General features: G+C 34.9%; 1 protein-coding gene across 3 annotated transcripts in view; it reads left to right on the forward strand.

The window, feature by feature from the left end:
- The window catches only part of LOC150096712 (multiple PDZ domain protein-like), a 1501001-nt gene that overhangs the window by 1185131 nt on the left and 296670 nt on the right, over positions 1 to 19200 (forward strand). For all 3 annotated transcript variants that reach the window (XM_090408593.1, XM_090408594.1, XM_090408595.1), the window contains one exon: positions 13592 to 13788. In XM_090408593.1, the coding sequence (XP_090264719.1) occupies positions 13592 to 13788 (197 nt within the window). The remainder of the gene's footprint in view (positions 1 to 13591; positions 13789 to 19200) is intronic.

Consider the following 19200-nt stretch of genomic DNA (forward strand, 5'->3'; position numbering starts at 1 on the left):
AAGTGCCAATAGTGTGACTGGGACTGCTTGAAGGAATGAGTGCTGGTAGTGAAACACAGTCAATGTGTTTATTGAAAATTGCCTTTCAAAACAGCGTTCAAAGCCTAAGAATGGTATAAAGTTGTAAGATAGCTATCATACTAGAAAAGGTTTCAGAGACAATAATTAAAAAAAGTGTTTGTTTGTATAGTGGCATTATTCATCATCACAGCATTTGTGCCTAGAGTCATCTTTGCTTTATGTGCTCTAGACATTATAATTTTGTATTGGCTAATTTTTCTGTAAACATGGCCTGATGAAAACCAGAATTGAAATACCTGACAGATTTTTGTTGAAATTATAATTACCAACTTTTATTAAATTTGTTAATAGTCAGAGTGGAGTTATCACTTTCTGTAATTTTGAAACATTTTCACCAAATTGTTAAGGTGTAAATGAAATGAAAGTTTTAGTTTGTGCTCATATAAGAATGTTTTATAATAGTACTTCATCTGATTAAAGAGAAGCTCTATAAAATAGCCATCATGTTAAACTGTACTGTAGCAATATAACTGTTGAAACAATTTTAAAATGGGAAATGACAATCCAAAACTTTGAATTAGTATAAGACTTATTCTCTACAAACTATAATACCTCTCATGCTTTGCTTTGAAATTGTTTGGTATTATACTCACCATCTGCTCTGGAAGCACATTTCACTCATTCACCACCTTTCATGCAAGAGGATCCACTTTTCACTTCAGCATTTGAAATATACAAACTCTAGGAGTTGGAAAACTTCTCATTCTCCCAATGTTTATTTGCCTGTGCAGTATTTCCCCACAAATGTCTGATAGACTCCTATCACCAACTTAGTGACAAAGGATATGAAAAAGAACCTAGGTGATTATGCAGACAGATAGGAATGCAACTGCAGGAGTGAATGAAGGTGAATAATGGGAAGGTGAATTAAAAAAAGGTATTAGAAATGGTGAAAGATGAGAATATTGAGATAGCAGTAATGAAAGAAATAGCATGCTTACATGAAGTATTTCACAGGACATAGTGTAAGCTCAAGCAACTGGAGAATTGTTTTATGAGCAGAGAAAGAAGAAAGAAAGGTATGGGAGAAGACAAAGGCAAACATCAAAGAGAGGGAGAAGTTAAAGATAAAAAAAATATAATTGAAGAGTGTAATGAAATTTCTTTTTTATGGAGTGAAGATTCGAGATGTGAGTGATTCCTGTTAGAATGCAAATAGGAAAACTAAGAGTTAATAGTTTCAGCAGATATGAATTATTTGAGAGGTGATAAATACAGATTGAGAGAGGAGATATGAAAAACTTACAGGAAGAAGTGAAAAAGAAGAGTGAAATAATCTTTTGTTGAAGTATGATAAGAGCAAATTGTTAAGAAGGCCATGTTATGCAAATAATCAATGCGCAGCATGTGGAAGGAATTTTCTGCAGTTTGTAGATGTTTTGAGTAAATATAACGAACAAAGGAGCTTGCAGTTTAATGGATTTTGAGATAGGTATCTGGAGAAAGTGCAGTTCACAGAGGGAATGGAAATGCAGAATCAGACGAATTAGGCATTGTGTGGGAGAATGATGTCAGTGAGTGCAGGAACCCTTTATGTGAGTGAGTGATAAATGTTATATAAAAAAAAATAAATGTTACAGATTTAAAAAAATTTTCTATCTATGCATATTTTTATGGATAACTATTTTAGAAAATCACTCACCAGGATGAAATAATTTAGTTAGATTTCAGTTCTGAATTTGACATCATTAACAGATGCAAAGAAACTCTTTGGGTCCAAAGGGATAATACAATTCATCTATATTAATACTAAAATCACCAGGAATAAGGAGGAGTTACTGGCATTGTTAGTTTTCATCTTGACCATGAATTATATGCATTAGTTTGATATGCTTAATGAAGGAGGATATAGTTACAAAGTTAGACTGTTAAGAAGGATAAGATATATATACAGCAATCCCTCAATTAATGCATCTCCCATTAGTGCATTTTCAATTAGTGAATCTTTTTTTTTTTTCTATACTGAAATGCAATTAATGCACTTCTAAAATTCGATTAGTGTACCTATATACATCTTAAAAATAAATATTACAGATTTTAAAAATTTTCTATCTATACATTTTTTTATGGCTATTTCAAACAAATCGCTCACCAGGATGAAATAATTAGTTACCGATTTAAAACATTTTACAAAGTTATTTTTTAATGGCATGCTACACTATTTCATGTACACTGTGTTCCAAATTTACTGCCAAAGTTTATGTCGTCTGCTAATTACATAGCATTTTGCTGATCATATCTTGTGCCTCCTTTGCAATTGTTTTCCTTACTTTTATTTTAAAGTATTTAACCAATTTTTAATCATGAGTAAAAGAATTAGTGAGCAAAAAAAGTGGAAGTGTGAAAAAGATTCGAAAAGTAATCTCATTGGAAGAAAAACTTGAAATAATAAAGAAAAATGAACCAGGTGAGTCCGGAGAAAAGATAGGACAAGAATATAAAATGAGTGAATCAACTATAGAGCAATTCTAAGCAAAGCTGCTGAATACAAAGAGAAAGGTAAGGCTGCTTCAAGTTCATCATGCATGCAGAAAAATCAAAGCATTATGATGATTGAATTAGAGAGACTTCTTTCTACATGGATTGAAGATTGTAACTGAAAATGGATCCTGCTAAGCACTGACCTCATTAAATCAAAAGCATTTAAGTCTCTTTGCAACCTTGAGAGAAAGGGCTATCAATGATGGAAAAGAAGAATAATTCCATGCTAGTGCTTTAAGCATTTCAAAAAAAAAAAAAAAAAAATGAGAAATAGCCTACATAATGTTTGAATCACAGGCGAAACTGCAAGTGAAGATAAAGAGATGGCTGCAAATTATCCAGAGATTTTTAAGAAAATTGTGGAAGAAGGGGGGGCTGTTGTGACCAACAAATGTGTAATGTCAATGAAAGCAGCCTTTTTTGAAGCGAATTCCTTCCAAGACATTTCTGGCCAAATCAAAGAAATATCAGCCAAGTTATAAAGTCGCAAAGTCGAATGAAATTACTGCTAGCAATATACGAGCCATATGGAAGCACATTCTTCCACATTGTGCAAATGATTTTAGAGGCTTTTCAAATGAAATTGATAATGTTTTTGAGGAAATTGCCAACATTGGGCGTGAACTGTCAGCTGGTGGATTGTGAGTGGAATTAGAGTTGTAGAGTGGTTGCTCTCCCTTGATGAGTCTTTGGGCTCCCTGGAGGTGACAAATAATAATAATAAACTGGGTTTTGATGAGATTTACAATGATAATGTCCAAGAGTTAATTTAATCTCATTCTGAGGAATTGAGTGATTTCAACCTGCTAAATTTAGATACACAGCAGGAAGATCCTGAAAAATATGAAGAAAATTTAACCACTGACAGTCAACCAAAAGAGATTTCACAGAAACAGTTTGAAAATATTTTTTGTACAATCAAAATTTTTAAGCAGCAATTCTACTGATTCTCTCTCCCTGATGAAGAGAGAATCAGTAAAATTTGCAGAAGGATAGAAGAGGCAATAGGGCCATTCCATCAATTGTATGAAAAAAAGAAACATTGCCCGCTAAACTATGTTAGCTCAATTCTTTGTTAAGAAGTAGAATAATAAATTTATATTCTGAATATTTGTTGTTGTCTTGCAGCTGCATGGTTTTCCTTTAACTGGGCCCTGACACATGTCCTAATTATTTTATAAAAAAATAAGGGTCAAAAAAGAAATTTGAAGTATGAATTATACTTAAGTATAAAAAACTTATTGTTTATTACTGACCATATATAAATATTTTAACATTCTTTGCCTACCAGTTTCGCTAGCAAACTGTCTAGCTTTTTCAAGGCGTTGACGGAAAAGTATAAAAAATACTAGTAAATGCAAATTGAAAGGAACATAAAAACGTTGTAAACACTCTAGTAGCTAAGGTTGCACATTCACGTGACAGAGACTGAGTGGACTTATTGTTCTTAATCATTATCACACATGCATGTTTGTTGTAAACGCATAATGTGATTACTAGCTAGCTGTAGTTGAGATGGATTTAGAGAGAGGATGAGGTTTTTCCATGAACTGTTAAGAATAGTACCCTGGTTTCTGTTGAGGTTTCTGCCAGTTTTTAACACTACTGCGGCTTCCTTGAATAAACAATGTCTATAATTGTCGTCTAAATATGGCATGGAGCTATTTTGCCACTCTCTCGTATGGTTAGACATACAGAAATGATGTGCTAAGTCAGAAGAAATACTTCTGTTGTGGTTTACATCACCAACGTGCTCTTTCTGTCTGATCTCCAAACTCCGTGAAGTTTGTCTGATGTAAGCGAGACCACAGGAGCAAGGAATGTAATATATTCCTGGATATTTGTAGAATGATACCTTGTCTTTTGGTGATCCTAAAAAATGTTTGATGCTGGTGGTTGGTTTGAAGATCACTCTGATGTTGTGGGCTTTTAGTATTCTGGCTATTTGATAAGAAATTGACTTAAAGAAGGGAATCACTACAGTAGAAATGTGCTGGGTGTTTGGTTCTTCTTGTCTGGGGTTGTCACTGTATAGATATTTTTTGATGATGTTCGGAGGGTATTCATTTTGTGATAATGTTTTGGCTATTAGTGATATATCCTCCTCTTCTGATATAAACTTATGTGCTCTAGTTTTCATCATATGGATAATGCTTAGTTTGTGTGTCTTGTGATGCACATAAGTTTATATCAGAAGAGGAGGATACACAGACTGAAATCTCACTAATAGCCAAAACATTATCACAAAATGGATACCCTCCGAACATCATCTAAAAATATCTATAGGGTGACAACCCCAGATAAGAAGAACCAAACTCCCAGTACATTTCTACTGTAGTGATTCCCTTCATCAAGTCAATTTCTTATCAAATAGCCAGAATACTAAAAGCCCACAACATCAGAGTGATCTTCAAACCAACCACCAGCATCAAACATTTTTTAGGATCGCCAAAAGACAAGGTGCCATTCTACAAATATCCAGGAGTATATTACATTCCTTGCTCCTGTGGTCTCGCCTACATCAGACAAACTTCACGGAATTTGGAGATCAGACAGAGAGAGAGAGCACGTTGGTGATGTAAACCACAACAGAAGTATTTCTTCCGGCTTAGCATCATTTCTGTATATCTAACCACATGAAAGAGTGGCAAAATAGCTCCACGCCATATTTAGACAACGATTATAGACATCTTTTATTCAAGGAAGCTACAGTAGTGTTAAAAACTGGCAGAAACCTCAACAGAAACCAGGGTACTATTCTTAACAGTTCATGGAAAAACCTCATCCTATCTCTAAATCCATCTGAACTACAGCTAGCTAGTAATCACATTATGTGTTTACAACAAACATGCATGTGTGATAATGATTAAGAACAATAAGTCCACTCAGTCTCTGTCACGCGAATGTGCAACCTTAGCTACTAGAGTGTTTACAACGTTTTTATGTTCCTTTCAATTTGCATTTACTAGTATTTTTTATACTTTTCCGTCAACGCCTTGAAAAAGCTAGACAGTTTGCTAGCGAAACTGGTAGGCAAAGAATGTTAAAATATTTGTATATGGTCAGTATTAAACAATAAGTTTTTTATGCTTAACTTTCAAATGACCAAATATGTTTAATTTTAACGAATTATACTTTTGTCCATAGGTTATTATATTTGATTAGTGTGTTTTCGATTAATACAATCATTTTAAAGAATGCATTAGGTGCATTAATCGAGGGATTGCTGTGTGTATATATATTGCTAATATATATTGGAGGATTATTGCTGATAATAGGAAAAGAATTGTCATCGTCCTCACAAGCAGTCATTCAGTACTTCAACTATTGTCATCTCTATCACCTTCCTGCTATTCTTTAAAGTTATCCTTCCTAAAAAAAAATCACTCTTTGGGATTAGAATGTCAACAGGAAGGCAATAGTAGGATTGTGGGATGCAATACATTTGAGAGCTATCTTTTGAGGGATAGACCAACAGGATAAAATATATAGATAGCTGCTGCTTTAGGACTACGTGTACAAAAGACTTGCATCAGTATATTATTATTATTAAATCAGACTTTCATGAAGTGAAGACCCATTGCAGGAAGTGCATACTGTTACACACAAAGCTAATCAAAAGGGGGTGTAGAACAAGAGGCCATCACTGGAAACTGTATAAGGAGGGTGTGAGCAGAGGAGTGAGGAAAAGGTTCTTTGCATGGAGAGTGGTTGGTGGGTGGAATGAATTGCCTGAGTATGTTGTAAATGTAGATACATTGAATCAGTTTAAGGCAAGGGTTGGATGAGCATTGTGTGCAATGGTGTGTACATCCCATGATGAGCCTCTGACTCCATGGAGGTCAGATGATGATAATAATAATAGTAGTAAACTTAGAAACTGTAAGGTAAGGTTGTTTAACAGTTTTTTGAGAAATGATCACAGGATGTTTGAGGTAAGTAGCACCAGATTGTATACCCAAAGTCAGTATTAAAAATTAAGTGGGTAAATTATACTTGACAACAAATCATATTTTATTTTATTTTATCCAAGCATAAGAAATCAAAAGTTTGTTCACGGACTGTCATTATTACATCGTCATCAGCACTCATTACAGCGAAATTGTGGGGACTGCTGCTGTAGTTTCCACTGTTTGTAGATTGCAGTATTATTACTTATGGAGACTGATAAGTAGTGGTAGTAGTCTTTTTTTTGATCAATAGCTTTCATTATAGTCTGCCTGCAGTTGAGAGAACCTTAGCTGGCACAGTGCCAAGAAGAGTCAATTCGTGTTGAAGGGAAGACAGGAATAAAGCAATGTATGAACTTTTCACCAACACACGAAATCATATGAAATACTGAAATACTTTATACTGAAAAATTTCCAACTGTTGTACAAGCAAAATAGTTACCACTTTAAAAACTAGAATATTCATAAAAGAAAAGTTAATTTCTAACACGTAATAATAAACACTCATCTCACAAAACACATTGATTACCCTATTATCAGAATAGATTTGCCTTCTTCTGCCATGTGAGAGGTGACGAACTATACTATACTAATTATATGATGTTTTTGACCTTCATTATTAAGGATATCTGGAGTATACACACACAATACATGAAAAGTTAAGGATAGTGGAGTACATTTGAGTTCTGTTATCCATTAGTTCTGGTTTAGCAGACATGGGTTTAATGCTACCAGTATTCTATGTTTATAAGAGTCCTAAGACTTGTTATTGTTAGGTATGTGTGATAGTAGCGTTGAAGTGTATTCAAAATAATAATTGTTGAGGTTATTATTCAATATTATTACTCAACTGGTTGACCTAGTCCTGTTACATAAATTAAGACATCATGTAAGATTGAATATGGACTTTACAGTATGGATGTTTTTAGACCATCATTACTGCTGAAATTAGGGTGGTTGAAAGATCTCACTGGCTTCTTTAAATTTGCATTTGTGCCAGCTTGTGGTACAATGTAAAGAAAAGGTAATTTTCCAAGCATTTCTATGGAATGTATCCAGGATACAATCAGAATGTCTTGATTTCCTATAATTATTGAATTTGGCTTATCAGATTCAGTAATTATGGAAAATCAGTTCTGTGTTTCTTTCCTTTTGGAATCATAAGTATAATCTTGTAGAGTTTTTTGTGTTATTTATAAATGTTTTGCTAATAATTAATTTTTAATTGATTCTTAAGGCTTGTTCATCATAGCAAATGCTTATTGTTATTGCTCTGTTATTTAGGTAGCCATTAGCACCTGGTGTTTGTGTTAAGTGAGGATAAGTCTTATTGTATATGTTCTGGTCTGTGTATGTGCGTGCGTGTGTATAAGCTTATGACAGAAGTAAAGTATGGATAGCCCAAAGAAAGACATGTGATGAGTGTGCCCAGAAATGAAAGTACATTTGAAAACAGCATATAATTTCTTGGCAAGTATGATTTACTTTTCTTACCAAGTTGAGGGGGCTGGTAAATGAATGGATAGCATCAGTAAGCGAGGGGCTGCTTTAAAAAAAAAAAAAAACATGATCAGCAAGTTTGTGAGGAGTATAGGCAAGATGATTGAAAATAGATTATGTGAGAGAATTTAGCTGAGCAAGTCAGGGGAAATCATAAAGATTGATTTTGCTACATTATGATAAAGAAAGGATAACTTTATGTAGATGAAATAATTGAAGCACTGTGTGATTATTTTGCAAGGTTGTGGCATCCAGGTGAATATAATGTAGTGACTGATATGATAGGGATGGATGGAACAATGAAGGTAATTGAACTGTAAATGTTCAGGATATTACAGAATCTTGATGTGAATACTGCTGTAGGATATCTTCATGTGTATTATCATAAAGTGCAGAAGAATTGGCAGTGTTTTTGACAAAGCTGTTTAATTAGTTTTAGTTCTGACAGGGTAACATCGAGGATAATATTTCCCTTACATAAAGAAGGCCCTGAGACAGAGGTAGCAAACTATAGACTAGTCAGTACTTCAGTAGTGATGATTAAGGCATTTGTAAAGCTGTTTAAAGCCAGGTTCATGAATGTGTGGATAGTAATGTGTCACTGTGAGGAGACAGTATGGCTTTGTGAGGAGGAAGCTTTACTTTAGTAATTTACTTAGATATAATAAAGACAGTTGTGTTGGATAAAATAAAGCAAATGTCTACATTGTGATAGTGTTGAAGTTTGCAAAGGTATTAGACAGATCACAACATGGAAATCTGTTACAGAAATAAGAGATGTAATGATAGCCATGAAGCTGACAATGTCAGTAACAGGCTGTATATTAACCACTTTCTTCATCATTGTGACATCAAGAAATTGAATATTGGGGAGCATAATAAATGAGGTTAAGGATACCAAGTAATTTTAAAAAAACCAAGTTTATAAAATTACTTGTTATCCTTAATATATGTTATCCCCAAGGTAAAAAACTTTTCACATCTTTATCTCATCCAGAGTTTCTTATTCAAAGTAAAAGCACCTTGTAGCAACTTGTATAGGTAAAGTTGATAAGGCCCTGTATTACTAAAAACCTTGGTATTTCAGGGTCTAGCTACTCACTGAGGAGACCTCAAAAAAGGTTGAAACCGGTCTGGGTAGTGACCCCCCCCCACCCATAATGTATAACAGTATACATCTCTTAGTGAGATGTGTTTTACATTATGGGAAATACTAAGAATAGTGATCAGAACTTTAACCACCTTTACAGTGAGTTGCCCTGGTGTTGCACTACCTTTAGACTTGAACTACATTCAGGCGCAAATTTAACTGTTTTGCTTACTTGGGAGAAGGAGTGAAAAAACCAAGTTTATAAAATTACTTGGTATCATTAATATATATTATCCCCAAGGTAAAAAACTTTTCGCATATATATATATATATATATATGTATGCAGGGTGGGTGTAAAATAACTTTCCCTCTTTGGAGGCATCTGTAGCTAAAACCAATAAACAGAATGAGACCAAATTTTATATTGATACTTTTGAAGGCATGGGGAGATGATTTCTGCGAAAAAAAGATTTAGTTCCAAAAGTTGCCGATAGGGGAAGTTTTGGTGCGGGCGGAGCCGAAAACAAGCAGATAATTACATTAAATGCAGATAAAATGGAATAATAACATTTTGACAGTGTAAGTGACAGCCACGTCACTCATTCCAGCTGGATATGTGGCAAGTTACAATGATAATAAGAATAATAATTAAACTAAAACTTGAGAGAGACACAGAAATTAATGTAGTAATTGAACTCACAGGAAATAATGTTTTATTCATCAGAATCGGGGTCCCCTGGACCAAGTACACGATTTTCAATGTGCAGCAATGTCTGTTACTGTCTCTTCTTGCATTGCTTTCCATCCTCTGCCATGTCTAACTCCAAGTGATCCAGTTTCTTCAAACTTCTTAATCATAGCTCTCAGTGCTACAGCTGACATAGGACCTGTATACGCAGATTATGAAGCCTTCTAAATTCCCGAAGGGCCGCTACGGCATTGCACTGTTTAAGGTAAAACAACTTAACAAGTAAAGCAGTAAAGCACGCTGAGGCAAGATAGGATGCATATGGAGCACAATTCGTCAGTCATTTGAATAACTGTCTGAACGTTCCCAATCCCTTTTTAAGTGGAATTGGTGGTGCTGCTGTCACGTATGCACAGTAAAATTTGTGTAATCCTTTTTACTTGAGTTTACTGCAAATATTTGACTGCTTTCGGCCCTGCCACCAAAATTTCCCCTATCGGCGACTTTTAGTACTAAATCTTTTTTTCGCGGAATTCATCTCCCCATGCCTTCGAAAGTCTCAATATAAAATGTAGTCTCATTCCGTATACTAGTTTTAGCTACAGATACCTCCAAAGAGGGAAAGTAAATTTATTGCCACCTGTGTGTGTGTGTGTGTGTGTGTGTGTACACACACACACAGAAGAAATTAAGGAATGCGATTAGCAAGAATGAAGCAACTTTCCTTTTGCTTGGAGAATGTTGAATGAGTGGAGTTCAAGGAGAAGTATGATAGGTATTGTGTAAATAATGGTTAGTGTAGGCTTCTTGTAATCAGTATTTGAACTTCATGGAGATGTGTAGATTTTTCTTCCAGTTCGATATCTTTATAAATGCTGCTGATTATACTATACCTATATATATATAGGTATAGTATACTTCCTGTCACTGTTCATCAAAACATTTTAACCAAAATTAGTACTGATATTATTATCAGACTTCATAGTGCCATAGACTTCATCATATCATACACACAGCTTATCAAATTGTGCTGCCTTAAACTCAGTGTTTTTTCACTCACCACACACTCAGGTAATACTTCCCACTCACTGGCCCCTCTCTCAACATAAAAAAAAAAAAGACTTCTTTTTACTTCTTTGCTCACATCCTCCTTATACAGCTAGAGATGATCTCTTCTTCTACCTCTATTTTTTCCATTCTATGTAAAATTTCCTCACAATTTTAGGATTGTGTCCCCTAAATTTCAGGTCCTTATTCACCATGACCTCCTCCAAGATCCCTTACTCTTCCATCACTTCAATACATCCCCCCCCAACTAATGTATATTTTATAATCCATCTTTGATTTTCAGATCTTATGCTTTTGCAACATCATACTGTAGTATCACTTGCCCACTCACTCAGTCCATTTGAATCTTGCAAGCCTACATGAGATCTGTTATTGTTCTCCACAATTTTTGCATGTATAATAACAGAGTAAAGATTGCTATTTAGAAGATCATACTTATTTGTGCACTTGAGAAACAGTTGTTTATTGTCCTGGACTTTTGAATGACAATTGATTTTATCATTACTAAAGAAAGAGCCAATTGCCTGTATAGCTCAGTGGATGTAGGATTTTCACACCACAGCGTTTGACCGCACGAAAAGAGACTTGCTTTCGAATCTAGTTTGTGACTAGAGGAAATTTTTCTAAGCCTTTTTTTGACCGGTTCCCGAGTTAGTCAATCTCTGGCATGGGCAAGCGGATTTTTCTTCCCGTAAACTCAAGAAAATTGACCGTAGAACCCACATTATTTCAGACATTAAATATTGTGTTATGGTTAGGGACCAGGAGATGACGGCACTTGTTGAACCATCTCTTCTTCACTGCATGCTGCTTCATTAGTGATAGCTTTGGACCAGCTATCTCTGGTTGAGTACCAGTGGAGATTGAACTGCCCACTCAGTCTCCAAAAGTTAGATGGGTATAAAACAGCCTCGCCTACTCCCTATACAGGAATAAAAAGGCATTAGCTGATTTTTTTTTTTTTTTAAAGGAAAAGCCATATGGCATCATTTCAGCAATGTAAAATTATATAGGCAAAGTGGATATTAGATCCAACATTATTTCAAAGCTGAATGTTTGTACATTCTCTGACATTTCTGAAAATACATTTCTCTGACATTTGATTTCCTTAGTATTAAATGAGAGTTTTTGCTTCTTAAGGTTTCTGCCTGGCCTCTAAAAGAGAACCAATCAGTTTGAAACAACTGTCAGGCCAGTGAAACCTTAAAAACTGCACTAATAAAAGGCAAATATATGGATGCTTGGTCAGTGCTCATGTTTTTTAAGTAGTGCAAGCTAAGGCAACTCCAACGGCAATGATTGCATTCTCGTAAGTTCTCAGGTCAGTTTTACCAAACTTTCATAGTTTCTACAAACATTCAGCTTTGAAATAATGTTTGATCTAATATACACTTTGCCTATGTGACTTTGTCATGATTATATTGAAATATATTTTGACCTTGAAATTAAATGGCATTGAAAATTATGAATTGTTATTAGTGTTTATTGTTGACAGCAACAAAAAGTATATTGGCATTCAGATACAGTGGGTTAAATGATATAAGAAATGATTCCTTATTCATTTCTAGGGAGGTGGGTTTGGTGTTCAAATAATTGACTAAGCTGCAAATAACTGAATACAATTGAATACAGTTGATTTTTGTGATGTTAGATATTGGTAGAATGGGTAAAATAATCAGTAAAATTTCAAATAATGACCCTTGGAACATTCAACACATGGAATTTTCTGATGTTGACAGGGTTCATTGCTGTAATAATTGGTAAGCTGCCTATAACAAATAATAGATTAGTTAGTTTTTTAATGTTAGATCAGAGTTTGAAAGGGTTGGATATTAGGAGATAGGATGTCATTGCATTTCATTGTAATTAATGCCATGTTTTGTGTGTGTGTATAATTAGAAGTAGTAATTGTCTAATAAAAATTGTCTACTAATATCAATAAATATTGATATTTATTAATATCAATATTATTAATTAATATTGATATTAGTAAAGTCTTAATCAAACATTATCCATCCTGTAAAGAATGCATCCCAACTGTTGTGTTCACTTTCTCATTTTTTTTGTTTAAGAATTGATATTTTGTACCAGGAAATAATTTAAGTTTCAAATTTCTATCTGTATTATCTGTGTATGGTTATGTTACCATTTCTTTATCTTCAAGCAAGTATGCACATTTTATCTGAAGCAGTCCTTTTAGTTTTAATTGAAGTATATATTAATATATATACAAATTTATAATGCAAGAAGGGATCTCCATGGCGTGTGATTTTATCACACATCGCTTGGTTGGGAATGACACCTCAAGTTCATATTCTGATTCTGTGGTGGTTAGACTATTATTAACTTGTTTTCAGACAGAGGTAAGTTAGCCAGTTATAGATGGAGATGACAAGGTTTTTCTTTCTACAAAACAGGCAGACCAGACCTTGAATATGCTCATTTGATTGATATAACTGATTATAGATATAGAGCTGATCATGTTTCCCATTAAAATAGGTTCACTATCAGTGAACCTTTCAACACATTGAATAGGCAGTACAGAGATTTGAAGATGGTAATTATGCAGGAGGAAACAGCAGATATCTGTATGTATATTAGAGTTTGAAATATCGGTAATCTACTAATTAATTTGAATCCATTTTTAAAAACTGAAAATATTTTAATTATTTTAAGAATTTTTAAAATTTGCATTGAGTTTGAAATAATGTTATTTTATATTTTTTTGAAAGAAAAAATTCAAAAGAAGTATGGAGAACTCAAAGGTGAATTAATAATAGTGGAACTACAGAAAGGAACTAATCGATTGGGTCTTAGTTTAGCTGGCAATAAGGACCGGACAAAGATGAGTGTATTTGTCTGTGGTATGCACCCAAATGGAAATGCAGCAAAAGATGGACGCATTAAGATAGCAGATGAATTGTTAGAGGTAAGTATTTGACGATAAACATTATTATTATTATTAAAAGTCCTTACATTTATTATTATTATTATATGACATCTCCAAGGAGTCCAAAAACTCAGGGACGGCACCTAGTTTACAACTCTCTCTCCACTACTTAATCCACCAACTACAGCAAACCACCCCTATCATCACCTACATCAATGCCATCTGTTGTCATCACCACCACTAGTATTTTTTGTCTGTAAATTGTGTGTTCTCAAGGCCGATTCGTTTGTGAGTTGGATGAAAAACCTGAGTTTCTGGGAGGAAAAAAACCCTACTACCTATGTATGAGATCAGCTAACTCACAGTCAATTGAAAAAAAAAAAAAAAATCCATATAAAGATTCCTCTCGTCATGACAGGAATCGAACTCGGGCCATTTTCCAATTGAAGGGCGCAATGTCAGGGTTGTATTTATGCACGTGTGCACAAGGCTTAACTGGGGGGGGGGCAAAAAAGAAAGACAATTTAAGAGCACCAGACAATGAGATTTAAATTTGAAGAATTAAAAGTATAAATAATTAAAATCGAACATAAAAAATTAGGATTGTTTTCTGTTAAATTTTCTGTATCACTATAATATATTTATGACTGAGTAAAAGGATGTCCTTGCTTCAAATCAATATCTAAATAGATCATATGTCTTTTTTCTATAGAAAAAAAAAATGCAAATACAAAAAACACGTTTGGCAGGCACTAATGACTTGGCAGATGAAAAGTATGGTATGAGAGAAGATATGAAAGAGTTATTGAAAGAAGCAAAAAAGAAGAATAAATCTTCTGACATGCTGTGATAGAGGTGAGTTCAGGAGAAAGCCTGTAATTGCAAGTGTTGCAACTATAATTCAAGTGTTGCTTGGGTTAGATGTTAATAAGGCTGTGAGAATTATTATTGTATGCCTCCATGGAGTCCAAAGAAATTGTGGGAGACCCAAACTATCCACACAATCCATCATACCATCAAACCATTCCACTCATTCACAACTCTCCAAGCAAAAAAATTTGGTCCTCACACCCCCTACTAACCATAACTTAATTCAATTCAATTTCCAGGGGTGATCCCTTGTTCTGCCACCTGCAGTCACGCACTGAAACATGCATCAATCCTATAAAACCCTTTAAGCAACTTAAATGTTTCTATCATATTCCCTTTTTTTCTCCTATCAACAACTTCTGTATAGTCTGCACACCCTCAATCTATCTTCATAGGCAACATTCCACAGACCACTCACCATCTAGGTCAGTGCTTCCCAAACTTATGGATGCCAAGGCCCCCTTTGGAAAAATTAAAATACTTCAAGGCCCCCATCAAAAAGAAAATTGTAATATAGACATATAATATTTATTGTTATTTATATTCAATACAATTTATATTTAAGATTTTGCGTTTGTAATCTTTTTTTGTGTTTCTTATCAATACCTTTGAAATGAAACTTATATGAATAAGCGCCGAAATATGCAAGAAGCAGAATTTGTGAGCCAACACCAATGTTTGATTGTTTCCACTAAAATATAAAAAAAGAACAAAAAAAGAAATAATAAAAATTAAATACGTTTCTTTTAAGATTAAACAAAAAATCTACTTAGTCTTAAAACATTTTAAATTTGTTTTCATTATTTCATGCCCCCCCTCAACAAAACTTACGGCATCCAAGGGGGCCGTGGCCCACAGTTTGGAAAGCGCTGATCTAGGTCACTCACCTCTGAAACTTCTCTACTGCTTCCTCATCCCCAAGACACCCAGGAGACCAGATTTGAACACAGTAATCTGGATATGGACGTATCAAGGCCTCATAAAGAGGAATAACAACTTCCTTATCTCAACTTGTTAATGTGTTCTTCAATAGCCAAGTATCTATCTTAGCAACCTAAGGTAGCCTTTAGTTGCTAAGGGCTACCTTAGCAACATGTCCTCTAAACTTTAACTCTCTGTCTACCACCACCGCTAAATCTCTGGCTTCATCTGTTTCCTGGAGTACAGTGCCATGAATGTGATACATGGCTTGTAATCTGTTTATCCCAAAATGCATAAGTTAACATTTCTCCACATTAAACTTATACCCATTATCTTTTGCCTATACTGACAGACTATTTAAATTGGCATGCAAACTGTCCACATCATCTTGATTAACTATTACTCTACCTAATTTCTGTTACTCTTTTAGGTAGAGTAATTAACTATTAATCTACCTAATTTCAGCAGCAAACAACTGAATATTTCCTTTCAGGTTATTTCTTATATCATTTATGTACAAATTACACAGCAATGGTCCTAGCACTAAACCGTGCAGCACATTACCACAATTCACTGTCACCTGTTTTTGCCTTGATTCTACCCCTGCATATGCAACTTTTGAATATCTGTCCAGCAGCAACTCTCTTATCCACTTAACCAGTGTCATATCCATCCCTGTTTGTTCCATAGCTACACAAAATCATTGTGTAGCCATTTCCTAGATGCTGTTACTCTACAAAGAGTAACTATCTTTTTATAAATATAATAAAAAATATAGTAAATTACTAAGGCATGACTGACCTATCGTCACAAATCCACGTTGCTCCTCGTACAGTATCATATTTTTATCCACCCATATCACCACGCATTTGTAAAGAATGTGCAAAAGAGTTAATGATGTCCTTGTCTTGATTATTTAATGCAAGTCTTGCAGTGGGGAAGATTCCCAAAGAGTGGAAAGAAGGCAAAATAATACCTCTCCACAAGCATGGTTTGAAAACAGTAGTTTCCAGTTACAGACTGGTCTGTAAAACTGCAGTTGTGATTAAAGTATTGAAAAAATTGGTTCACCCAGAGAGGGGGCCAAGGGCCTTCCAAAAGAAAAAGGGATAAAACACTAGAAAAATTTCCAATAATCTTTTCCTAATGAAAATTCTTTTTTTTATTTATTTATTTATTTATTTATATTATCTATCTATATTTATTTGTATTACTTATGATTTAGCGGCCATATAAGGTGGGAATACCCTATATCTCTCAGGAATCCCGGTTGCTCTGAACGCAAGGTGATCGAAGTAGTGCAGACTGAGCGCTACTTCATTTGCCCGAACCGTGCCAGAGGAGATCATGGGTATCATGTATCGGCAATAACTGCAGATGGTCATAAGTCGTTTGCAATGCAGTGTGCATTCTCAAATCGTCTACTCAACTCATCCCCCCTAAGATTAAATGAATGCCTTCCCCCCCAAGATTAAATCTGGAGTGCTCGGCCCCCTCCAAGATTAAATTCTGAGTGTGCTTTTCTTGGAGTGATGGTAGACGGTGGACTGTACTTCTGGGGACACATTACACATGTTGAAAAGACACATTACACATCGTTGCTGCTGTGATAAAAATTACATTGATGTGTGGAGATGAAGGGGTGGTGGTGCCTCTATATAAGGCATTGTTCAGACCATATATGGACTATTGTGCTCAGATTTGGTCACCTAGTTTTCATTGTGATGTGAAAACACTAGAGTGGATACATAGATGAATAACCAAAGTGGTATGATGACTCTGGAGTGTTGGTTATGAAGAGCATTTGAGAGAATGTCGATTACAGAGATTGGTGGATAGGAGTAAAAGAGGAGATATGATTGAGACCTTCTAGTTTGGATTTCATTCATAATAATTATAAAAATAAAAACTGATGAATCTTCATTTAATACTAATGAGTATTAACTGATCATATTTCATATGTACAATATGAAGGCCTGTGTAGCTCAGTGGAAGTGGCACTTGCGTCCTCTGCCTAAGCCTTTCTTCGACCGATTCCTGAGTTAGTCGACCTCTGGCACAGGCAAGCAGATTTTTTCTCCCAGAAACTCGGGTTTTTCGTCCCATAAACTCAAGAAAATTGACCATAGTACTCGCATTATTTCAGACAGTAACATATCTTATTAGGGTTAGGTACCAAGAGATGGCAGCACTTGTTTGCCAGCCTCTTCATCGGTGGCTGCTATAATTAGTGATAGACATGGGCCAGCTATCTCTGATTGGCTACCAGTGGAGATTGAACTGCCCATTCAATCTCCAAAAGCTAGATAGGGTATAAAGGCCTCACATACTTCCTATAAGTAAATAAAAGGCATTAGCTGATTTATTTATTTTTATTTTTTACTTGTTTACATAGATACCTAATCCATTTCCCAATATTAAATTTAACTTGGCTCTAATGCAGGTTTTATTCCTAGAAAAACAGAAAGGATTCAATGCTTAGAAGTGCATTAGGAGAACGTGTTTCAAATACTAAGTACTCTGGAAGTCATTAAGGCAACCAGATTGGTAATTTCACTGTGTGTTTTTGAGAGAATGTTTTTTTATGTTGAGCCAATACATAAGAGGTTGGTTGGTCAACCTATAGTACATTAGTACCGTGTATGGGTAGTGGGTTGGGAAAGGAGGAATTTGTTTACATTTGATTTGAATGACTGTAAATTGTATTCCTTGGGAAACACAGCAGGTAGAAGAATGTTCCACAGTGCAGCAGTTGCAGGGATGAAGGAAGAGGAAAAGAAACTTGTTCTGTTTGTTTCTAGTGTACTGTGAACGGATGTTGTGCAGCAGCTACATGTGTTCCGATGAGCTTTGTACTGAGTGGAGGAATTATTGATGTTATTTCGGATGAAATAACATCAATAATTGAATAAAGAATGTGCTAATGAACTGACAACTCTATTGACCTGGCTGTTCAATGAAAGCTACTGGGAAAGTTTCCAGTGAGTGAAAAGAGGGTAAGATGATGCAATTGCACAAGGGTGGTGATAGAATACAGGCATCAAACTATAGGCCTATTTGTATTTCTTCTATAATTAAGATTTTGGAGAAATTGGTAAGAGATCGTATACAATATTGAGCACATGAGGCTGATATTATTTGTGAAAGTCAGCCTGGATTTGTTAAAGGACACTCTTGTTTCAGTAATTTGCTTGCCTTTTATAGAAAAGTGGTGAGCAGATGACAAGGCAAAGGCATATACTGCCTTTTTTTTTTCAATGGCATTTGATAGGGTGCCATTTGTTGAGTGGGACCTTTGCTTTTTAACCTTTATGTCAGTGATATTGTCACTGGATCGAAGGGAGATAATCAGTGATTTGCAAAGATGTGGAGCTTTGGATGGTTATTAATAATAGCGCTAATGTTTAGGCTCTTCAAAAGGATTTGAATAAGCTGCGAAGGTGGGCCAGTGTATGGGAATTTCAGTTTAATGCAACTAAATGTGAGGTCTTGAAATTTGAGATCCACAAATAGGAGGCTGCATACTCTATTGGTGGATCTATAGTAGAGAAAGTGGTGTGTTAAAGGATCTTGGGATGATTGTTAATAAAAATTTAAAGTTTAGAGCACATATTGAGAAGGTGGTGAAGGCAACCTAGAGGATTGCTTCACTATACCAAG

Source organism: Typopeltis vanoorti, chromosome 18 (genome assembly GCF_054136105.1).
Source record: "Typopeltis vanoorti isolate ZY-2024b chromosome 18, IOZ_Tvanoo_1.0, whole genome shotgun sequence".
Lineage (NCBI taxonomy): Eukaryota > Metazoa > Arthropoda > Arachnida > Uropygi > Thelyphonidae > Typopeltis > Typopeltis vanoorti.